This window comes from Blennius ocellaris (genome assembly GCF_963422515.1).
Source record: "Blennius ocellaris genome assembly, chromosome: 13".
NCBI classification, from domain to species: domain Eukaryota; kingdom Metazoa; phylum Chordata; class Actinopteri; order Blenniiformes; family Blenniidae; genus Blennius; species Blennius ocellaris.
Window position 1 is genome coordinate 13,044,590 of NC_137662.1, and position 24,728 is coordinate 13,069,317.

At 40.6% G+C, this 24,728-nt stretch overlaps 3 protein-coding genes across 7 annotated transcripts in view; 2 read left to right on the forward strand and 1 right to left on the reverse strand.

The window, feature by feature from the left end:
- Positions 1 to 1,395: 1,395 nt before the first annotated feature.
- On the forward strand, positions 1,396 to 5,285 carry LOC308138328 (isoaspartyl peptidase/L-asparaginase; the record flags this gene model as incomplete). Its single annotated transcript, XM_080507409.1, has 6 exons — positions 1,396 to 1,582; positions 3,021 to 3,163; positions 3,918 to 4,081; positions 4,534 to 4,652; positions 4,800 to 4,910; positions 5,086 to 5,285. 6 exons carry the CDS (start codon positions 1,396 to 1,398, stop codon positions 5,283 to 5,285), a joined length of 924 nt encoding a protein of 307 aa, XP_080363535.1.
- A 2,325-nt stretch (positions 5,286 to 7,610) lies between these two features.
- phf3 (PHD finger protein 3) lies at positions 7,611 to 18,242 on the forward strand. Of its 5 annotated transcripts, XM_080507013.1 has the most exons (17): positions 7,647 to 7,774; positions 9,628 to 9,881; positions 10,199 to 10,306; positions 10,409 to 11,696; positions 11,834 to 12,110; positions 12,494 to 12,545; positions 13,081 to 13,198; positions 13,303 to 13,459; positions 13,540 to 13,656; positions 13,874 to 13,996; positions 14,065 to 14,233; positions 14,423 to 14,600; positions 14,670 to 14,817; positions 15,406 to 15,495; positions 15,600 to 15,795; positions 15,901 to 17,138; positions 17,304 to 18,242. In XM_080507013.1, coding segments are annotated over exons 1-17 (4,842 nt in total). In that variant the 5' UTR covers positions 7,647 to 7,772; the 3' UTR covers positions 17,631 to 18,242. The 5 variants fall into 5 exon arrangements, with proteins under 5 accessions (XP_080363137.1, XP_080363136.1, XP_080363139.1 ...); XM_080507011.1 differs by having other exon boundaries at positions 7,611 to 7,672; positions 15,901 to 18,242; XM_080507010.1 differs by having other exon boundaries at positions 7,641 to 7,723; positions 15,901 to 18,242.
- Positions 18,243 to 18,518: 276 nt separating this feature from the next.
- eys (eyes shut homolog) overlaps positions 18,519 to 24,728 on the reverse strand; it is a gene marked incomplete at both ends in the record, with an annotated part of 166,040 nt that continues 159,830 nt past the window's right edge. The window contains 5 exons of the mRNA XM_080507410.1: positions 18,519 to 19,705; positions 20,714 to 20,875; positions 21,688 to 21,860; positions 22,027 to 22,189; positions 24,082 to 24,226. Of these exons, the coding sequence (XP_080363536.1) occupies positions 18,519 to 19,705; positions 20,714 to 20,875; positions 21,688 to 21,860; positions 22,027 to 22,189; positions 24,082 to 24,226 (1,830 nt within the window). The remainder of the gene's footprint in view (positions 19,706 to 20,713; positions 20,876 to 21,687; positions 21,861 to 22,026; positions 22,190 to 24,081; positions 24,227 to 24,728) is intronic.

The window sequence follows — 24,728 nt, forward strand, 5'->3', positions numbered from 1 at the left end:
TGAATATGAGATTTGACTAACTGAAATGTCAAAAATACAAATAAAAAGTCTTTCAGGGAGAAGCAACATGCTTAAAATTGCAAAGATATTGGGTCTTGATCACAGGATTATCAAACGTTTTGTTGCAAAAAATTTTTTAAAAATCAACAGGGTCAAGAGAAATGAATCGCGAAAATTTTAAAAAGTTACAAAAAAGACAAAGATTTATACAATAAGTCAATTGGGCAGCTATTAGGAACCAATTGTCCTCCAAGGGCTGACAGATTCCAGAGCTGTAACCAACTGAGAAGTACAAGGTGTTTTTGTGCTCTGAGACATGGCAATGGTGAGGAAGGCTGAAATCCCATGAACCTTGACCAAGATGTACCGGTTGAAACAGCAAGACCAGACTGAGAAATACTCAAGGACATATTTATCATAGGTTTTATGGACTGATGTATTGAGAGTGATTCTTGGTGGGCCAGATGGATGGGTTCATTGTGTTCACTTTAACAGCTGAACATAAACAACTGAGATAATAAATATTAATTTTCATTTAATTGCCAAATAATTCTGCACACTGAGATATTGTCTTCAGAAAGACAAAATCTGACTTTTACTTTCTTAAATATTCAGGTATGAGGTTCATTAACAATTTTGATTGAGCGAAAGCACGACAGTTGTAAAGAAATGAAATTTATAATAAAAAACACGTCTGATAATTCTGCAATTAGATAAAAAAAATGCAATCTCCACATATATATACAGTCATTGTGTCTACGCTTATTATAAATGTATCAGTTAGGTGCACTGACTGGTAGTACATCACAAAAACAGAGGCATTCAAGGTATTCTAAGAGGATTAAAGGAAAACGTGTGATTTTGATCAATATTTTCTCAAATTCTTTCAAAAGAAGCAACTATCTTAAAGTTAACAATCAGTATTTACTTGTGTTGTCTGTCACTGTCATCAACAGGATGTGCAAGTTGATCATTTGTCCAATCAAGGGTTTAGATTATAGTCAATGACAAATAAGTACTGTTGTTAGAAATGTATCTAAACGTAAAAAAAATAAAAATCCACAAACTGCCTCAAATTTAAGTTACTTTTTTAACAGACATTCCATTCACTGTACCTTTATGAAATATTTAAGTTCAAAGCACGATTCTCAGATGAATAATACACTCTATAAAATGATGTGATGGGAACTCTAAAAGGTATGAAACAGGAATTCTATCTGTAAAAACAATAAACCTATTGGTTCCAACAATGTGGATAAAAAAGGTTTGAATAATAATTGATATTGTGGGCGTATTTTGTTGCAACTCATTTGCTGTGAACCACAAGTAAAACGATTTTTTTTTTATTTATTTTTTTATGCATTTCCCTCAGTTATTCCTGGCATAAAGATAAAGATGTCAGCAGTGTTGGTGGTGCACGGCGGGGCCTGGGCCATACCCGATGATATGGCCCAGGCTTCTGTGGAAGGAGTAAAAGCTGCAGCTTGTGAAGGGTTTGCAGCGCTGAAAGCAGGAGGAAGTGCACTGGATGCTGTTGAGGCAGCTGTGAGGGAGTTGGAAGAAAACACTGTGTTCAATGCAGGTATGTGATATTATTCTCTGCCATTGGTAAATAACATTAATACAGCTTCACAGCCACTCGTCTTTTCACCTGACAATATAATGCTGAAACTCAATTTCAGCTCCATTTGATCACAACAATCATTAATTATTCATGTGGTTTGGCAACAATTTCAATCTGATATCTGCAGCCTGATCATTGGAGCCTGGCTTTTGTTTTCATTTCTACACACAGATATTTATTTTCAATTTTATCATCAGCAGTCTGAGAGCTCTGTTTGAGAATAAACCCTTATAAATTCCTAAAGCCCGAAATTAATAGTTATTTACGTGTTAAAAAGCACGCAGATGAAAGACCAAATGATAAGTGTAAACACAAGTTAATGAATATATAAATTCAACCAAAAAATGTGGTGTATTTATAAAAAGGTAAATACAGTCGTGTAAATGCATAAATAATTGTAAATAAATAACTAATCAAACAAACTACAGAACTAGCCTTTTATTGCATTTTTGTTTAAGTCACACAACATAAAAAATTTAACAATTCAGCTCTTTGATTTATAGAATGTATTTATCAGTACTAGTAAAGATTATGCACGACATATTTGCATATTTCTTTATTTCTATTTATCGTTTGTAGTTTTATTTAAATGATTGTTTGGCTCTGACTCATTTTTTCAATTATTTGTCACAAGAACTAAATAAATAAAATGAAGAAAACAATTATTTTTAATTTCTAGATTTATTCAAATATTTGTTCATTTATTTATTTTTTCTTGTGTCATTCTCTGCCCTTCATACCTCAGACATTACTACTTAAGAGGATTTTATCAGTAGGGCTCTGTCTCCATCTGCTGGTGCTCCTAAAATCTTCATCCTCTTAAAAGATAGTGCGTCTATCACAGAGCGAAGGATTCAATTTAATAATCCAATATTTTTTTCATCTTCACTAATTCGTATACATCGCTTTATGTGAAAGACACTAGTTTGTGTTACATGAAGTGATTTCTGTCTGTTTATGTCAAGTTATTTGTCCTGACTCACCTGAAAATTTTAACTGCTAGAAAAGAATCCAAGTAGTTTATTATGGTGACAGAATGGAACAAATTTGTAATAAAATAAACTAAAATTGAAGTTAATAATGGTCCATCTCTGTAAAATACATGCTCTAAACAACACACCATAATGCCTATATGTTTCTAATGCCACAGTTACACTGGTTCAGGCTCTGTCCTCATTGCACATCAGAAAACAAGACATCTACACATCCAAAGCACAACACTCTTGTTACAAACACCCTGAATTCAGCCTATGTATTTTGCAGCTGAGCTTGATCTCAGTGGTGTGGATTTCATGCTGCCATCTCGTGGATTTTTGAGGATAAAGCAAGCAAAATAAAACTGAACAAACTGTCAGTTCATGGAATATCACATGTACGAGCCTTTACTTCTCTCCAGGACAGGGCGCGGCATTAAATGTCGTTGGAGAAGTGGCGCTGGATTCCATAATCATGGATGGAAGGACTCTTGCCTGTGGTGCAGTATCATCAGTGAAAAACGTTGCTCACCCTGTGTCACTGGCTCGGGCTGTGATGGAAAAGGTCTGAAATTATTTGAAACCTTTAGTGGCTCGTATATCTCAAACAATTACAATATGATTGGAATGTTAAATGCGTTCTGTATTTCTGCACTCATAACATGAACTGAAGTGGTGAAATGGCATTCACCTTAGAGTAAGAGCGACAGTTCTAGTCTGGCTTGAGCTTGGCTGCCTTGTCTGTGTGTAGTTTGCATGTTCTCCCGGTGCAAACATAGGTTTTTCCAGGTACTTTCCATGGTCCAAAAAAGTGCATTTGAGGTTAATTGGAGGGTCTAAATTGCCTGTAGGTGTGAACGTGAGCATGTTTGTCCTCCCAGCCTTCACCCATTGTCTGCTGTAATCCTGAGTTTCATAAAGTGGTGTAGATGATGGATGAATAGAATGTATAAACTAAAGTTTCAAGCATTATTAAACTTTAAAATTATATAGTCATAATTATGGCCTCTGGTTAAAAAAAACTGGGAATAAAACAGACATCTGATCATACAGTATGAAACATTGTATGCATTTATATTCTTTCAATAGATATTTCTATCGGAAGTTTCAGAGTTTCAACAAATTATTTTGAAAATGAAATTGTATTCAGATATTGTAGTTGTCCGCTGCGTTGTCCCATAACAAAAAAAAGATATATGTTCGAATAAAGTTACATTGTTCAAATAGGAAGAGAAGCTCTTTTTATAAGTGAAACTTGTGGATTGTGTGATTTTACCAGACATACTCTGCTTTCCGTTTTTCCCCATTCAATTTGTCAGACGGTCCACGTTATGCTGACAGAGACAGGGGCAAACCTGTTTGCGGAAAGCATCGGAGTTGTGACTGTCCCCACCGACGCACTGGTGACCAAGTTTGAGAGGGAGGACTGGAACAAGCAAAAGTCTTATGATACTGAAGTTATGGATGGTTTCAACTCTCAGTGGTATATGCATGCCGACTTTGTAGATCTCTGTTGTTTCTTCAGCCTGAGCAGCTTGAACAGAATTTACATTAAAACTACTTGTTTACACATATATGACTCTGTTGGATCAAAATGAGATCATAACATTATAGTCACTGTTGTGTTCAGAAGAAAGAATGGTGGCGTGCCAGGCTGAAGATGAAATGGTCAAAAACAAAACAAAAAATGAGCGTACCATCAAATCTCCCAAGATGGTGTGTAAACCCAAAGAGTTTAGCCGCACAGAAAAGAAAGTCATTATAGAATATAGTAAAGAAAATGTATTTTACATATAGTGCATTATGAGGTTCTTTTAACTGGTTATGTACAGGGTGTGATTTCTTAAGAAAAACATTAGGAACTGCTGGTCTAAGGTAGAATAAGTGCTATAATATATACAACGCTCTTCCTGAATTATGTTTTTTCCCCTTCAGGGCTCATGATACTGTTGGAGCAGTAGCTGTGGACTGTGCTGGTAATGTTGCCTGTGCAACATCCACAGGGGGGATCAGAAACATGATGGTTGGCAGAGTAGGAGACTCTCCAGTCATTGGTATGGAGTTCTCTCAATTACACAGCTATTGTACCGCTTTACTCAATCAACCTTCATTATTAGTGCGGTTGAATCTCACCACAGTGTGAAAAACGTTGATTTCATACCGCTGTGCAGTTCATGTTCACCTTTTGTCTCTTTAATAAGGTTGTGGGGGATATGCCGACAATCTGAGCGGAGCAGTTTCTTGTACCGGACACGGAGAATCCATTCTCAAAGTTACATTAGCCCGACTCATCATTTCTCATATCGAACAGGGTAAAACTATGAACACGAAACACATTTATGTTTGTCTGGCCTTATTATGCAATTTATCACTTTTCTGTTTTGGGTAAATTTATACAAACTCCAAATCATTAACAGTTATTTCTTAGTGTCCTAATTACTATGTATCTGTTTGTTTTTGCTCATTTGCCATTTTTACTTCCTTCAGGCAAATCGGTAGAAGAAGCTTCCCGGTTGTCTCTGAAGTACATGGGGGATCGTGTTAAAGGGGCGGGGGGAGCCATTGTGGTGTCTCCATCGGGGCAGTGGTCCGCCTCATTCACCACGGCACGAATGGCGTGGGCTGCTGTGGAAGACGGCGTGCTGTGGTACGGATTAGAGCCAAATGAAAGAAAAAGAGAACAGTAGTCTTAATAATGTTTGTATTTTAATCACTGGTGCTATATAGAATTGTATAGAAATAAGTTGTATACCAATTTACTACGAGTTGAATCACTTAGTTTGATTTTAATATTTGCTGTTGATGTAAAGTGAGACGTTAGTTGAGTAGATACACTTGTTAAATGTGTTTAGATTCAGTGTTTCTGTGTATATTTTGTGCGATGTGTTTTCATTAGATATTTCATGAAATATCACTTTTGAAATGAGTCAGTTTACACCAATATTCAGTGTTGTTGCTGATTGTGAAACATAAAGCACCATTAAATTCATCTTGACCACCTTATTTTGTCAGAGTTTTTTTCTTTTGGTCCTAAATACATTTCTAGAAATACTTCCCATCTTGAATGCACATCTAACCCTGCCTGTCTTAAAACACATCACACACTTCCAGTAAAGCGAGTTCAGGTTTAAATGGCTCCTTAAGCTTTCCTTGTGAAATGAAGTGGGAGGGGGTTCTTAATGCAACAGTCTTATTCATGAGCCAACACTTCATTGCAGCATCGTTGGCCTTGCTTTATTCTTAACCTGCAATACTCATGGTTTACAAACTGAATCCAAATCAGATCCAATTACTATTTGCATCCACCAGGACACTGAAATTCTGCACATCTGAGTACATGTTTTGCATTTATTTTCATTTCAAATGTAGAGAAATATATCAGAAACATTGATTGGGTGAACATGTGTATGCTTCCTTTTGAACTAAAATCTTTTTTGTTCAGTGACGTGTGAAGGCAAGGCAAATTCATTTATAGAGCACCATTTAAACAAGGCAATTCACAGTGCTTTACAAAGAAATAAAATATATTAAAAGAAATCCATTAAAGCTTTAAAAGAAATGAAATACACCAAAGAAAGCAATGAATGATCAGTGGTCTGATTCAAAGAATTCAACTTTGTTTGGTCCAGTTCTAACTCATGTAACCTTGGTATAGTTCAAAATGGATCTGGTTTAAACGATCCAATTTCCTTTTTTTCAAGTGGGCAGTTTCTTTCTTTTTAAAGACAGGTCCAGTTTAAGAGTTATTTAGTTTCTTTTTTTTAATTGCCAGAGGGGAAATTCCTTCCCGAATGGACGCGTCCATAGCAGCCACAGAGAGTCGCTTCTGGGGGGGAGCCAAAGATCTTGCTCAGGGACCCCCATTGCATGTTTTTGGACATGATTTTGTCATTCTATTTTGCTTCAGTATGTGTTGATGTCTTAAGTTTACTGTTATCCTTTATTGACAATGTTTCCAGCTGTATTTAAAGGTGCCAAAATATACCAAAATATGGATAAGTCCATTGGTTCATTGTATGCTAATTTTGATAAAATCTTCTGTTTTTAGGTTATGTATAGTTTTATGCTGATATGTGACAAATACAGCACACAATAGACCGGAACCACAGTCTGTTAAATAAAAATTATGCATGATTCTGAAAGTTAGCCCTTCAACATGCAACTAAAAACTCCACTTCTTTAAATGGTGTGGTTCACTGAAGAATATGCTGAGTGACAAGTTCAAAGATTTCAACTTTATTTCAGTCTACTTTCACCTCAAATAACATAGGCCTGTATTTCAAAGTGGATCTGGTATGATCAAAGTTACTTTTATTTTTTATTTTTACTGAGAGTTTATATGAAATATTGGAGGTCTCTTTTAAAAAGTCCAGGTGCTATTTGATCAACCTGCTTGTGTTTCAAACAATCCAAAGCTTTATTATATTTTTTTTCCCCCAGCATGAATCATTGTCTACTTTTTGGAGGATATAAAGTTTCAAACATAAAGTCTAAGCCTATTTTAAAGAGTTCAGCTCTGGTTTAAGAATGATTTTTTTCCATTGTTTCTTACTTCAATATGTGTTAAAGTGTTAAAATGGTCATCCTTTATTGAAAATGTTTACAGCTGGCGTTAAAGGCGACACAATGTACTAAAAATAGACGCCACCAGCTGATTGCACGCGAGATTTCAAAGAATCGTATGTATTTTGGTTATTTATAGTTTTATGTATATATTAGACAAAGTCAGTGTAAATTGATGAACAAACCTAAACTGAATTCGAGCCTGAACCACCCACACCAGGATGGTCTTGTGGGCCCCCGTAACTGAGTCGGAAATAAAACCGTTTCGCTTATCGTTTTTTATTCATCCACTCAACTCCCATAAACCTGACACACTAGTTTTTAAATCAACCTGCAAGTTATTGACAATTTTCTTTAAATCCACGGAGCATTGTTTGATTCGAGCTGACAGCTGCTACGCTACGACCTGTAAACACAAACCACGTGACTGGGAACCCGTCAGGGGCTTTGCAGCATCGGGACGAATGACGGCTGAGTTGGAGGAAGTTAGCCCGGAGGAGCAGTTCTGCTAGTATGTAACCTTACGCGATTTTGGGTGGGAAAACATCGCCGTGGGAGAGAGGTAACCGTTTCATCTGGATTACCGAAGCTGCAAATGTTGGCTGAGACGCATGTGGGTGTCACCGTGTAGCATCACAGCAGCTACAAACAAACTTGGTGCTTTGCGGCCTGTGCTAACGCCAGCTCGCTGAAGCCTTTCTCATACAGTTAGCACTTCGCTGTCTTGACTTTATTACGTGCAACGTATTCAGGTTTGTCCGGTCGGGGTTTAAGTCATGCAAAACCCCAACTATATGATCAGTCACACAGTTGAATAAATATGCGACTTACCTCTGGTGGAAACTTCCCCCATAGTTTCTCTTTTAGCATGTTAGCATCGATCGCGCCGTGCGGCGGATTATTTCCAACCGTCATGTCACGTTAGCATGCTCACTAGCAGCGTCCCGCTACAGGAACCCGGTCTGTTAACGTGTCTGCTTCAAAGGGACTCTTTAAATGGTGCCAGCTGTGGTTAAATAACCTCATTTAGGCTGGTGTTTGTCTTCCCGTAGCGACTTGTAGCATCGGGGGCGTGAAGCGTGGATCAGCGTGGCCTGCTTCATTCAGCCTGGTAGCAGCTTCCTATCGAGTTAAAACACGCGCATTTGGGTAGTATTCACTGAAAGATATTCATCTTAAATGTGTAGACTATGTGGATATAGTGTCAATCTATTCATAAATTTTCAATCAAACACATTAAAGTGTGTTTTGGGTTGTTTTGTTATGTTTAAGAGCTGACTGACCAAGGGAAGCGGTCAATATGGTAGCAGCGTTTGTTGAACGTATCGTAGCAGCGGGAAGAGATACGAGTTTGAAGCTGCAGTGGATCGTGTGCATCTTTGAATAGACACTAACGTTATATTGATTAGTTTTCTGTGATCTGATATCCTCTGTGGTTTGCTTACTTTTAATTTTCTGCAAGACAGCAGCGTAGATTCAACACGAACCCCTCTCAACATGTATTTTTCTTCTTCCTCTTTTTTTTTAACAATCACTTGTTTTTCCTGTGAGCTATTTTTAACATGTATTCTGGAATTTGTGAATCTCTTCCGAAACATGTTAAATGGCCACATTAGATGACTTGTTTTAAAGTTAGATTCACATCTTTTGTTTTTCTAACAAGAGATAAGGAGAACCGTGATCCAAATGATTTCGTAACAATCGCGATGAATTGGTGGTTGTTTTTTTTGCATATTTGTTTTTGCATTTATTAAGACTGGCAGAGAAGCATTGATACTCCAAAGTGACTTAAAGGTCCCGTATTATACAATGATTTCTGAGATACTGAATAAATTCTGTATAATCTGAAAAACCACAAGAGTTACCATTACAGTTACCAGGCGTTAGCGCTAGCTGTTTAGTAATCAACTGTTACCACGTGCTAACGATTCTGAAATGTCCTGCTGCACATTGTTGGTGTATGTCTGACATCTAGGTAGAATTGTTGAAAAACAGTATACTATGGGACCTTCAAGTTTGAGAGGATGAGCCCTCTTGACTGTGATAATGCATACCTTGTGTATTGTTGGATGCCTTTAACTTCAAATGTGTGTCATTTCTTCATATACCCTTAATTGACTTTCCTTATGTAGCACATTTTACTGTTTGACTAGTCTTTCACACAGCACTAGAAGCAATGTGGAGTTTATTGAAAGAGATTGCAAAGTTGTGAAACCGAGTTTTAATTGCTTAATTATGTAATAATCAACATTCATTAGTATTACACTTTACAGAAATTCTAAGAATGTGTGATAGAATTAATAGTTTGACCCTCCACTTTTATATTTACACCATGATTTCTTCTCAACAAATGAAAGAAAAGAAAAAACCTTGGGAAATGCAGATCTTTGTCCAGAACTGTCAGAATTGAAATGATATAATGGTTTGATTAAAATCTGCCACTCCTTCTGTGTTGTTTTCCTGCAGGAAGGTTGCAGCATTCATGGATATGGTTGACACCTTTAACCAATTAACACCCAGTGACCAGTTGGATGACTCCCTAATAGTTGGGCAGAATTTGGATCGTGGCGCCAGTAATGAGTTCGGGACAGCAGGACTCAGACTGGAGGACTCGCTGAAGAATATGCTGAGTGACAAAGATCCCATGTTTGGATGTGCAAGCACCCAGTTCAATCTGCTGGATAATGAAGACCCCGCGTTTCAGATCGCTGCCTCGGCAAGTATGTGTACAGGCGAACAACGTGGGCCAAGAAGGCCTGAATGTAGAAATGAACTTCAGATTTTGATAGATGTCGACCAGCATTTGCAACAACTCGTATTTTATGCTACGCAGGTCAATAGAGATCACTCACTGTTAACTGGAAATTGATCGGGTGAGGAGGTTTCCAAAATACATTGAACAGCTCGTTAACATGAATAATCCGCATAATTGTAAATATGGAATAAAATGCAGATTTAATATGTTTTTAAGAGTGTGACATGTGAGATTCACACGTTGACATAAAAGCATCAACATGTGTTTTTCTCTACTTTGCAGATCCTGACAGTGGTTCAGTCTCTGCAGACCAAACTCGTGAACTGACGGCTGAAGAAGCGACACAATCTGTTGGAAGGCAAAAGAAGCGTTCTCTTGATTCAGAGTGTGGTGAGTAGCTGCTACAATATCTTCTTGTGTTAATCATAATATAGTTTTCAAAAAACAGGTGACACATTGTTTCATGCTTGGCTTCTACTCTCTGTGATACAGAATTTAGTGATCAGCAGCCGAAAGCCGGAGGAGGACCCAGAAGTAAACGAGCCAATAGGCTCAGCAAGACATTTCTTATCGAGAAAGGAGTTGAAGGACCACAGCTGAGGGAAGAATTAACTTTGGGAGGGCGCATTGACGTGAATGATTTTGATTGTGGATCGTGGCTAAATCCCACAGTTGTATTAAGACGCTTGACGGTCACAATTGGAGGATTCAGGATTGAGTTGCTTCCAGGACCTTCGTACTCACAAAGTGTGGCTACGAGCAAGTCTGTTTGCTTCGGAGACGGATTTTCTTACGGCGGGGATATCGGATTTGCTATTTTGCCAGACGACAGTGTCAGTGTAGGCAATCCCGTGTCGGAGGTGGATGTGATTGAAAAGGACTCTGCAGATGATGCGAGTCTTGGACTGGGACCTTATGTGAATCCTAATGATGTGCAGACCTCTAACAGGATAACCATAAAAAGTCCCTGCACGCAAAAGTCACAGCTGGAAAATCACAGTGGAGTCGAGAAGCAAAACACTGCGACTGAAGTTAAAGACGACCTCAAAGAGAGCAGAGACGATAGCCAACCTACTGTAAGTAATAAGACTGATACCAAGGACAAGGCACAGATTGTAGCCAAAACACTGCTCAAGTCAAAACAAGGACCGGCATCGAATAAGAATAAGGACTCATTTTACCGCAAAACAAATATCATTGTGAAAGAGCATAAAGAATCCCAGAACTTGCCATCCAAAGTCGTCCAAGGAGGAAACGTGCACAAAATGAAACCTGTGAAGGAAAAACCAGACATTTCACCCCTGAAGAGGCCTGCAGAGAACCCCCAAAGTGAGAATGCTCCTAAAGTGCAAAAGATACAGGGTGCCGGACAAAATAAAGTGAAGCCAAAATCACCAACTGCAGCTAACTCTGTGGGCAAGAAGAGCCCATCAGCGAGCAACCGCACTGGCGATCATCAGGGACCCCCCAAACATCCTCATCCCCCAAACAGCTCGAAAGTGGAGACCGCTCACCCGGCGCACACTCATCCGAGCAATTCTGTCAAAAGTCCGGAGGAAGGAGGGCAGGAAAAGTCCAAAGTCAAAAAGCCAGAGAAGCTTCTTCAAAGGCAGAAAAGTAAGAATTCGAGGAGTATCTCTGTGGAGGAGCCGCAGCTGTTTATTCCAGACAACGCTCCTTCGGTGAAGAAAGACTCTGCGGAGGAGCTGGCCGCCAACACTGATGCTGCATGGGATGGAAACAACTGCTGCGGTCTGTGCAAAAAACACCACAATAACATGTAAGCCGGGCACTTTTTCAGAATTCAATCCATGTTTGAGTAAAGAAAAGGTTGTTTTAATGTTGATGTCCTGTTCGTTGTAATGCTCAAAGTCCTCATTTGCAAACGTCCCTTTTGTACAAACATCCCTTGTTCAGGTTCATGGTGGGCTGCGGTCGCTGCGACGACTGGTTCCACGGTGACTGCGTTGGTCTGGACCTGACCAAAGTACATGAGATGGAGGAAGAGGACCAGATGTACGTGTGCTTGAAGTGCTGTGAGGAGGAAAGCCAGAAGGTGGATCCCGAGCCTCCAAGTGCTCCCAAGCCAGAAGTTCCAGCAAAGACTGAGGTTCAAGAGCCCAAGCCGCCCCCGCATCCTCGCCCAGGACCCTCCCAGAATGTTACATCTGGGGGGGTCAGACCGTTCCGGAAGGTAAGCAGCCTCACTGGGAGTGCTGAGAGTGATTTGAATAGAAACCTTTCATGTCGTGTTTCATTTCTTTCCTCCAGCTAATGCTTCCTCTGATAGTAATAGTAGCCAGGGTTACCACGACAACATGGTTTGTTTCTTTACATTGTATTTGTGTGGCCATAGGTGTGTGGTTAACAAAGTGCAGTCACCATGGTTTAGTATTTATTTCACTTGTGTCAAACATATTTTGTGTTTCACATTTTGGCTGTGGGCTTTTACAAACTTTTGTGTTTTTTTTTTGTTTTTGTTTTTTTTTAAGATTCTCTTCTTGGGAGAATCTGTCTTTGATTGCTGAATGTTAGTAATATGTCTAATATGATCCTTTTATTCCCTTTCTAAATTAGGATCCAGATAGAAGGCAGTCCACAGATGGAAGAGAAACATCCCATAAAACAGGTACATTCTTCAACTGCAAAGTTTTGTTGGAACAGTTTTTCTCTGCTTTGCTTTGACTAAGTATTACTTCAAATATGAAAAAAGGTTTAGTACTCTTATAAAATGTAAAACACTCAGGAGTAATAATAACATAATATTATTTTCTTTTGCAAATGGGACTTTAAACTTTTGGTCTTTAGTAGTTTTCTGCTCTAAATTCTGAGCGATATTTCTGAACATTAATGATCTATAGTAGCATCTTCACAATCCTTTCATTAAACTTGGGTGCGGAAATTTTCCCTCTCAAAAGTATTTCAGTAAGTGTCCTACAAAGACATAACACGCTCATTGACAACTTTTGTATTTTGTTCAAAAGAGATGAGAAGAAAACGTCCCCGTTGTCTCATTTTGGTTATTAGATAAGAGTTTACATTGGAAACATTTTCCAGCTGTTCTTGCCTCAGTTTTTAAGGACAAAACATGTCGAATCGTTACTGCTTTGAAATTTTGTGACTGCAGATGTTTTCAGTGAATTAATTTTCATCCGTCCTCACAGGTCATCATCACAAACAGGAGACGAAGAGTAAAACGTCCTCAGCTTCGAAGAAACCGGTGTCTGTGGAGGCGATTAGGAGGAATGTGCGCGATTCTCTCAAAGAAATTTTGACACAAAGGTAAGGATTTTATTTAAGGAATGTATTCGGCCTTCATGTAGAAATACGTTTTATAACCAATTAGAAAAGCATCTGAAATATTCACCACTTTGCTTTTTACAAAGGCTGAAGGAGTCTGACTTGAACATCTCAGTGGATAGAGCCACAGAAGTGGCCAAGAAGACCGAGCGAGAGCTTTTTCATATGTATAAAGACACCGATAACAAATACAAGAACAAGTACAGAAGCCTAATGTTTAACCTGAAGGATACTAAAAATAATGTAAGTGCCACTTAATATCAGTCATATGTTTCATGCTTTATGAAAGTGTGTGGGTGCATTAATTGTATTTGGATTTTTAGATTCTCTTCAAAAGGGTTCTTAAAGGTGAAATTTCTCCTGCTAACCTCATTCGAATGAGCCCCGAGGAACTGGCATCAAAAGAACTCGCTGCCTGGCGACAAAGAGAAAACCGACATGTAAGTCTTGTTAATCTGCTTCCTCAAGTTATCCACGGTGTGATTGCATAAATTCAGCCTGAAAGCTCAATGAGACGCCTAAAAACTCTGACACAAAAGTTAAGATCAGGAATTGTTGTAGTGTTCTTTCATTTCCTCTTCCAATCATGTCCTTTAAAGTAAAGTTGAACTGTGTAACCTTCTGTATCATTTTTTAAATTAATTCATTGTTTCACAGACAATTGAGATGATTGAGAAAGAGCAAAGAGAGGTGGAGAGACGACCAATCACAAAAATCACACACAAAGGTGAAATTGAAATTGAAAGCCAGGAACCAGTGAAAACGTCAGAGCCTGTAGAGGTAAGGAGCCACAGTGAATGGGCCTTTGTTTTGACTACTTTTTTTTTTTTTTTTTAACAAGAGTTTAGTGGTTGTTTTATCTTTTTTTTCAGCCTGAGTCTCCAACCAAAGTGGCAGAAATCTCACTCGAACCTCCAAAAACCCCGGATAAGAAAGCGGAGAATGACAAGACGGAGAAAGATACGACAAGCCAACACAAGTCTCACTTATTTGACCTGCACTGCAAAATCTGTACAGGTAAACCTCGATCCGAAACCTGCCAAATTTAGTCCAATTAAAAACAAATCCTGGTCTGATCACTCTCCTGATGCCATCTGACCCTTGGTGCCAAGTTCTCCACCCAACTTTAACTTGGACTAGGGAATGATGTCAAAGGTGTAAACACTCACTCAGCTTGTAATGTGCGGTGCTCCTCTGTTATTTAAGGCCGTATGGCGCCCCCTGTGGAAGAGGCACCGACTAAAGTGGTAAAAGTTGCTACAACGGTAGTTCGAAGACAGTCGACTAAAACAGAGGAGTCGAAGAGCTCGACGACACCGGCAGCTGAAGAGGACCTGCACCTCACCGCGTTGGAGGAGAGCTTCCGTAATGCCCACGAAGGACGGTAATGGGAATTTAATTGGGATTGTTCACCTTGTTTTGCACACTTGCTTCATCTCTGCTGCTCTCGCAGACCGGATCACACCACTGGAAGACATGAAGAGGTGGTTTTCCTCTCCAGCTTGAAGTCCCTGTGGAGAGGATTCATTCATATGCACGCTGTGGCAAAGCTGGTTACGAAATCTTTTCCTGTCTCGGGCATCTTGGATCACTTGACTGAGGTAAAGTGAACACAGAGGAGCATACTTGGATTTTGAAAAGCTGTTGGAAAAATATTCCAGACGTTAACTGTGGCCTGTATTGGACAGTTTACACAGATGCATTCGGGTATTTCAATTTCTGAAATCGCCTCTTGGTAGGAATTAAAGTTGTCTGTATCGCAGTGAATGAAACTCATTTACTGCTGTATGTCTCCCACTGAGCTCAACTACCTCTGACCCAAATTCACACAGCTATCCCAAGTTGTAGTTCTTGGCAGAAACCAGAAAGGCCTATTGTGAGAAATAATATGAGCGCGAGAGTTTTAAGCACACATAGAGAAGAGAGTCAAATCAGACTGTGGTGTTGTCATTGTGATAGGACGTCTGTTTCAGCAGGTACAGTAAGGTAAGAAGGCGGCAAATATTGTTTTTCCTCTTTGCACAGTTTGTCAAAAAAAGTCTAACAATATATTTAAAGGAACACTAGAAGAATAAAATAGAAAAAATTGGAATTATAATAAACTCCAACACTTTCAGACTCACAAGAGGACAGATGCAGCCAAGTATTTTGTGCACTGATGTATAAACATGCAAATGTTCCTCCAACAGGACCTTCCAGACAGCATCCAAGTTGGTGGGAGGATCAGTCCTCAGACAGTGTGGGACTACTTGGAGAAGATTCGAGCAACCGGAACTAAAGTGAGTTTCTGCATTTCTTCTTCAGGAATTGTATTGCTTGTACAAGTTTTCTTTTGCACATAATTTATAGATGTGACTGACGCATGTTTTCTGTTTTATTAAAGGAAGTGTGCCTGATTCGCTTCTCCCCTGAGACAGAGGAAGATGAGATCTCTTATACGCTGCTGTATGCTTACTTCAGCAGTCGTAAGCGTTTCGGGGTGGTGTCTAATAACCTGAAACAAGTGAAGGACATGTATCTCATTCCATTGGGTGCCACGGAAAAAGTTCCGAATCAGCTTGTTCCCTTTGATGGGCCAGGTAAGATGGCCACTTATCCTATCGTCTGTTCAGATGATTATTTTCTCTCTGAATTACATGAGCAATTCTGGTGTTTCAAACTTCATTAATCTTTTAATTTGACAGGATTAGAAAACAACCGTGCCAACCTCCTCCTTGGACTCATCATTCGCCAGAGACCCAAAAGGGATTTTCTCACTGTGGATGTGAATGAATCTGCGAGGAACATCCCTGAAATCAAGCCCATCGTCATTCCTCCTAAAGAAACCAGAACAACAGAGGAAGAGGAGAAGTTATTCCTCTCTTCCTTGACTGTTCCACACAAAAAGGAAAAGGAGAAAACACTTCCTACTACTGAAGAAGTTGATGAGCCAGTTGTGGAATCTCAAGAAGGACCATCTGTGCCAGAGAACAGTCAGGAGTCCCAGAAACCACTTCGCTTTCTTCCCGGCGTGTTAGTGGGCTGGGGTGGAGAGTTGCCTCCTCTGCCAGACGTCGGAGGTAAATCTGGAACAACTGCAAGCGACGCCCAGAAGAACCAACCTGCTCCGAAAGCAGAGGCATCAAGTGGAAACTCAAAAAGTCCAACAGCTGCTGCCCCACGAGAGCGCTTTGTCATCAAGAAGAAAGAAGCCAAACCTGTTAAAACTGAATCAGTGCTCCCCGGTCCGGTTGACACATCTGCTGCTAACAACTCATCGGGAAAAGATGCCGCAGCAGTAAATTACGGCGCCTTGGTCTCACTGAAAGATAAGCCTCCAGATGTATCGACTGATGCTTTCCTGGCAAGCTTGTCAACAGCACCAGGCGGGACAGAAACGAGCGTCGCGGCCGGGACCAACAAAGGAGAAGCTGGCCTTTTGTCTCAGACTAAAAAAGCGACAACTGAAGGGAATTCTTGCTCGCAGTCGGAATCCCAGGCCGCTTCAGATCACACAAGCAGCTCAAAACCTCCTTTAAGTGGAATACTGAAAAAGTCTTCAGCATATTCCACTGTGACTGAAGATAAAACAATGGTGCTACAAAAGCAGAGAGCCAGCCCTCCAGATCTTTCAACTCCTAAACCTGTGCAGAGCATAAAAAGGAATGATCTGATTGTACCGTTTCATCAAGGATATTTACAGCTTGCAGCTCAGGCCAAGCACCAGCCAGACGAGCAAAATCAAACTGTTGTTCAGTCTTTGCCCAGTAAAAAGGAAGATCCTGGCTTGGCTGAGGCTGAGGCTGCTCCTGAAATAGAAGAGACACGGTGTCCAACACCAGACCAGGAACCCAAAGCGGCATCAGACACTCAGGCCTCCGAGCCTCAACTGGACTTGGTAACCACACCACCTTCCCCCTCGCAGCAGCAGCAGCAGTCTCAGGTACCTGGCAGCTACAATTACCCTGTCGCTGCTCCTCCTGACACGTTCTCCTCCCCACACATTGAGGTCGGGAATCACAATGCGCAGTGGGCTCAGGATAGCACTGCTCATACTCCTCCCGGTTCCCAGTCGCAGTACCCCGAGAGTTACTCTGCTTCGTTTCAGGCCAAGCGCCCCGAGGAGCGATACAGTGACCCGTGGGAGAGGCCGCGAAACACGGAGGACAAAGATCACCACGGGCGGCACAGGGACTCCCATCATGGGAAAAAGAGCAGACATCACGACCGGGAGCGGGAGAAAAAACACGACCGCAGGGACGAGGACAAGCACAGGGACAGGAGTAGGCACCACGGACACCCGGAGGACCGCCATGCTGAGAAGAGAAAAGAGAGGCACCACAGCGAAGATTACAGCAGCCGACACAAGCACAGGCACAGACGGGACTCTGATTACGAGAACGGACGAAGAGGCTCAAAAGACAGTTACTCATAACCATTTTATTTGATTTTTTAAAGGCCTTCTAAGTGAGCATTTTCAGCTCCAAGTGAGACTGTCACACGCCTGGTACAAACCACTTCCACTGGTTTATTTAATGTTTTATACACCGGTCTGCATCTGTAAACCACTTGTCTATAAAGTTCCATTTTACGTTACTGGCCAAGATGGTCATTTTCAGGACAGCTTTGAGTATCATCCCATATACATTATAATTCAGACCAACAAAAGACACCTTTTAGAACAGTTTTAAAGCTTTTTTAAAATGTATATCTTATACCAAGAACAAATGGTCATCTAATGTTTTCATTCTTGAGCTAACATGCAGCATGGATGTGGACCAGTTGGATTTATGTTGAGCTCAGATTTGGGCCTCAGTGTGACAAATATATTTAACTGAGGAAAGAGATATAAAAAACAAAGCAGCTTTGGCTTTATTTCTGATTTAATTTTTTTTTTTAAATGCTTAATTGTTTTATAAACTTACTTTCTATTGAGAGAGTATGTACATTTTGGCTTGTAAATAATACATTAGAGAGAAAGTGTGCCTTTGCACTGTGTTTATGTACAGTTCGTAATAAAGCTAATCTTTTTTTTTTATCATTGATTACAAAAGTTGAGACGTTTCTTTTTGTCCTGTCACATTAACAACTCGTTGCTTGTAACATATTTAATACATTTCCTCCCATTAAATGCAGGTGAATTTAAATACATGTGATCCATATAATGTAAGTGTTACAAATAGTGAAAAACAGTGTTGGATTCTTTAAAAATGCCTTTGTGCTATCAAATCTAACAGGAAATCTCCTTACAGGCTAGTTTTATAGTAAATATCACAGGGAGAACTCAGCTATTGTAAACACCAAGAACGATGCTGTCTTTTTATTAATTGTCCCCATAAATATTAAAACCCTCACCATTTTTAAGAAACTGCACTGGCTTGGTGTCTCCAAATACATAAACATTTCTAAGACTTCCTTCAAACCCTTTAGAAAACAAACCTGAGGTCACAATTGATACATTTCTGTGTAGCTCGAAGCCTCCAAAGTAAAACTGCCCCCCGTAGTTCAAGGCTACGTAGCGCTCAAATGGATCCACGTCCTCAGAAAGCATCTTCTTGCTGTTCAGGTACACATGAATAACTGTGCTGTTCAGAGATATGTCTATGTTATGCCACTTGTTGCAACAGAGGGTTTGATCCGGCAAAGTTAATGGGGCGGAAAGTCTTTCTCCCAGATTGACTACGATTTTGAGACGGCCCTTATCGAGCCCCACCGCGAGGTAGTCATCGTCTTCGTGTGCGGCCATTCCCATCCACATGATCAGACTGTTGTTGGAGTTTGTGACGAAGCTGAAAGAAACCTGCGTGTCTTTTAAGTTCCTTGTGCTGTATGTGGGGTCGGTGTATTTCAGGTAAGAGCTGCCTACGAATCTGAACGTGTGGGTGGACGTTGGCGTGTCACAGAAGGGTCCCTCCCACCCCAGGGGGCATATGCAGCGGTATGAGGTGGAAGATGGTGCGCAGAAGGAGCCGTGTCTGCAGGCGTGGTTAACACAGCTTACGGACTGGTTACATGCAGAGCCAGACCACAGTGGCGGACAAATGCATGTGAATTGGTCACTGCCGGTTGCCACACAGCGGCCTTCATTCTGACACACCTTGTACCCGCAGGCCGTCCCGTCCCAGTCTCCGATGTTCGCTCCATTCCCAGCTCCCACCTCCGTTAACTCCAGCTCCTGACCATTGACAATGAGCTCCCTTATCCCTCCAGTGAAACTCATCGGTTCTCCCTCGGTCGCATCTGTTGAGACGAAGCTCAGGACGGAAACTCCCCCAACGAACAGGTCTGTCGTGACATCCATGGTGCTCATCCCTGCAGTCGCGTTCGCCATCACCTCCCGGTCGTCCACACTGAGGAAGCCTCTGTTACCAATCCGACCGGCGTTCACTGTGTGCCAGGTCCGGCCGCGCAAGTCCACTTTCTCAGCAGACTGCAGAACGTGGACGCCGTCCCCAAGTTCATATCGGAGCTGCACGAATCCAGAAGTCAAGGAGAGGCAGAGGAAGTCTCCTGCAGGGAAAAAAAAACCAAAACTTTAATTTGTGAGTTTGTGTTTTCTTTAAAGTTAATTTAATTTCTGTGGTGGTGAGTAGCTCCTTTATAACCTGTTCACAGCAGTGGTTGTTCACTAAAGTTACATCAACATGAAATAAATGCTGAACCTGTGACAGGTAATGTGAAATAAAGCCTTTATTTTCAGCTTGCCTGAAAGCTACAAGGTCCTCTCTACAGAATTATGAGCTGTTCAGCTAAATTACTCTTTCAAAAGCAGTCTGAATTCAGTTTACTACACAAAGCCAACAATGGCATTTGACTACCAATGATAAAGCATAAAGAGATTAATATAAAGCATGTTTCTTTAACGAGAGCTGCCTCAAATGATGTGAAAGTCGCAACTATGGGTTAGGATTAGGGTCTATTCATAGAAATATGAATATTTGGAGTCATCGCTCTCAGATTGTTTTCAATGATGCATGTTTCAAATGATTTCTTCAGCCGAGGACCTGCCAACCAGTCCAGGGATTCAAAGGGTAATAAAAGTTTTGAAACTCATCTGTAAATTTACAGCAAACCAGAGATACTATTGTGTTATGTTTTACCTGTTGAATGTACTGAGTCTTCATAAATGTCAGTGATTTTTGTTTTCATTGAGCTTTGCCTCAGGGATAATAAAAAAAAAGACTCTAAATTCCAAATACATTTTTGTATTTAATTTTTCAAGGCATTTTACATCACACATCTACTGCAGTACCCCAAAGTGTTTTCATACAAAATGAGAAAACAGAATTATCATAAGAGAGGTTAATATACCAGAAATAATAATCCATAATTTGAACACCAACTATAACACATGCAGCAACAAGAGCGATGTTAATCCAGATTTCGAACAGAAGACTAACTTGATTCATAACCAGGGCTTAAAAATGCATCTTGGTTTTACAAAATCTGCCAAATGAAGATGCATCTCTTGTTACATGCAATATGTGTATCATGAGCTTTATGATGTGGTGTCCTCACCAGCTCTGGCACTGAGGTGCTGAGCAGTGTAGAAAAGGATGCCATCGGGTGATAAAGGCTGGAACTGCAGCTGCAGAGCAGTCCTGTGCCGAACACTCATGAGAGGGAAGGACATCCATGAAGACTGGTTAGCGCTGAAGTATGGATCACTGATCGTCACAGCTGGGAGGAAAAACAACAGCATGGCTGTTAGAAATAATTGAACAATAATGCTGCGGGTTTATGAGCAGTTTTGTATTTTAATTTTTGTACTTGAGTTTTTTTTTGTTTGTTTTTTTTAACTTTTAATTATTACTCCATACATTCATAACACTGGTTTAATGTTTCCAATAAATAAATTCATCCAAAGGGTAATGGATAGCTTCATAAAAATCCAGTTAGGCTCACGTTTGCTTTTAATGTAGAAAATTTGTTTTAACAATGAGCTAATTTAGTTAACTAAATTGATGTATCCTTGCTGACAAACTGCATTTTACAATGACAAAATGTCATAGGCAGAAATCATGTAACATGAACTTGTGTACATTTCCGAACCTGAAATTTTCAAGTTTTTCTTAATCCTTCAAAACCCATCTGCAATATCTTTAGATTTCTGCCCAAAAAATAAACACCTCTATAGTCCCATATTGTGAGCAGTCTATATTTTGTTCGTGTTTGTGTGGGACGAAATGACAAGATGAGACTACAGATTAGTTAGTACTTCAATAGTTTTTATCTTTCAGTTGTATCTGAAGCATTAAATAAGGCTAATATATTCATGTAGCCAATATTCTCTGGTTTAATTGGATGTGTAATTTCACTGTTTATTTCTTAGATAATTGGTGCATTGTTTTATACCGTTTGTAGAATAATTTTCCATCTGCACAGCACTTGTAGGACTCTTGTTAAAGTTGGGTATTTTTTTGGCAAGTCAGCTTTAAAAAAAAAAAAGCACATTAATAAAAAGTCAGGATTTAGAAGTTTAATGAGGTAACCTTTTTCGCAGTACACTCCTGCAGTCCCTAGGGGGCACTGGCAGGTATATCCATTGGGTAGAGGGATGCAGGTGGAGCCATCGGCACACAGAGGAGGGGGGCTGTGCTCCACATCACACACAGACACGGTCTCAGTACAGAGCGCTCCCTTCCATCCAAATGGGCACTGGCAACTGCAGGCGGACACAGCGAAACGCTGGAGGAAGCTTGTAAACACAGTGACTTTCCTTTTCTACACCTCTGTGGAGCTGACTTTAAGTTCACACATAATGAAGAGACACACTGAGCAGAACTATGACATGTCTTCGTCATGAGTGAAATCGTCAGAACTTCACTCACTACACGGATGAGCCAGAGTCCACACACGTCCCTCCGTTGCTGCAGCGAACGTGAGCGCAGGGGGTGACGCCACACTGACCCACGCTGCGCCCGAAGGCCGGATGAGCCAGCACTTGAAACTTCCCGTCTCTTCGTGTGCGAAACTGCATGTCAAAGATGCACCCTGTGTCAAGAACAAACACAATGGTAGAGACAAAAACATCAAACTGCCAGTCTGATGTTGAATTATAATACAAGATATACTATTCTCTATTTCCTTTATCCAGATAAAAGGTGTACAAACTAAAATAAAATCTGAATTGTGACTCTTACATAATGCCAATGTGAAGGGAAACACCTCTCACCATGTCTGCCGCGCTCAAAATGTATTTCTTTTCTGACTGTTTATTTCATCAAGTGACAATGTGGCGTTTGACATCAGGAACACAAACATAAATCCACCAGAGTTTATAAGACGATCACTGCTGGGTTTGAAGGAATTAAAATCTCTCGCTCCCCCACAGTTCACATCCAAGACGCCCGCGTTTCAAATCCAACTTCTTCAGCCGCTTGTCATCACGAATCTCCCTCACCGTGTTTACTTTTTGCTTTCACGATCCCATTTTTTTTCCAAGACAATATTTGTTTTGGCCTGTACCTGCAGAGTGTGGGTCCCTCTATAAATATAAGGCCTGAACACAACCCTGCTAGTCATCTGCCCATGCAGACTCCCATCTCTCTGCTGTATTAGTCATTGGCATAAACAGGATGCAGGGGAAATGTCATGTTCATTCATGAATATTCATGGCATGATGCTGTCTACTTGGCAGATTCAAGTGATGGTTTTGGTGCTGCAAACACAGACCATTGAAGAAGCAAAGCAGATTCAGGAGGAAGATGAGAAAAAGGATGGTTGTTGTTGTTGTTTTGTTTTAAACTCGTGCACGCATCACATCTTGTATGAGGCCTGATAAAAACTGGAGTAATGACACCTGTCAGAGAAATAAAAAGGAACATTTGTTTCAAATCGGATAAATTAAAAACTTGGATAAGAAGAAATTGTTGATATCTGTTAGCAAGTCTGACAAAAGAAAATTCTTCGTCAAAGCAGATTCAAATCAAAAAACAGACACAAAGACTATTTATTTGATGAAGTTGACTAAGTAATTTTTTCTCTCCGCCGAGCAGCTGTATAACCTCCTCTTCCACCTTTCCACAGGGGAGTGTGGATCTGTTGATAACTGGGAGTGAAGTGCATTATCAGTGTGTTCACTGCCAGCCATCATGATTAGGGCTGGAGGAAGGTCACACAGATCTGATTAGACGCTCATGAGTTCTCATTACATCCCGAGTAGAGAGGTTATGGTTCCACCGGTGTCGCCCGGCTCAGGTAGTGCTCACCAATACGGGGGACAATCAAAGGCCGATATGGCAACGGGTGAACTAATGCTCTATTGTAGCTGATTTGATTTCTGAAGGTTTATTCGGCGAGCAGAAAAATGAATTATATGACGATAAATAAAAGCAAACACACAAAACGGCTCTGGTCCTTAAAAATAAAAAGCATTTTTGTTCACCCCAAATGGATCAGCCATGACATTCCATAATAACTAGCTTCACTGCTGTAGTGCAGAGACTGCTGAATATGGTTATGATGATATTCATAGCTGTTGTCATCATTATGGTTATGGCAATTTTGCTTTGCAGTTCCACACATTAGCGCACACAATGAATGCTCTCCACAATATATTCCTACACAGGGTCACCTGAGAGAAAGCATAAATGATGCTGATGATGACAAAGATTATTTAGCTTCCACCATTGTTCAAGTGACTTATCAGCAGAGGAATGGATTTACACACAACTCACTGTATGGGGTGTGAAGTGATTACAGGCTGCAGATACAATCAACCCCCGAAGCTCTGTTCTGTCCTCGTACACAGTCCAAGCCCGCAACTCCCTTTTCATTACACACCCTCCCCTCAGCTTACAAAGAGACAGACATCCTGGGAGAAACTCCAGGACCCGCCGTCCTGACTGCAGATAGAGTGCTGGGTTGTAATAAAGCGGTCTTACCCTGAAAGCTGTGGCGGAACCTGGAGCCAAGTGGCAGCAGTTCAGGGGTGTATTCATTATATCCACCTACAAAGAGCTGGTTGAAAACATTGAGGCCCACCAGAGGTCCTGGAGACAATCCCGTCTTATTACGCTGCCCATCAACCTGAGAAAGACATAGTAAAATGTCAATATTCAAGCAGGAGCTGTGTGGCCACCATGGCAGGAGCCCAATGCATTTAACAGTCTGCCAAAGTTGACAAAAGGTACAACCTGGGATTGATTTATAGTTCCTCCAATCATCTCAACTTATTAGCCACAGCAGTTGCAGTATAGTACAGTGTTTGTTTTCTTCGCCTCGGAATATCTTTAAGACACAGAGTCTCCAGAGATTTCAGCCCTCTCTCTTGGTACCTTCTTGATGCCTGTACATTTTCCATCCTGGAAACTGGCCTCAGCGAAGGAGTAGAATTCTCTCTGCCTCTTCCATAGCCTCACTACACTACATCACCACACCATATTTAACAGTAGGAGCTCATGAGGCTATTTAACCATGGGATGGTTAAAGTGTTCATTGTCTGTGTGTCAGTAATAATGTGAAGGGGTCACTGGTTGGTTTATTTACCATCCTGCTATACTTTACCATTATCATTTCATTTGGCCTTGTC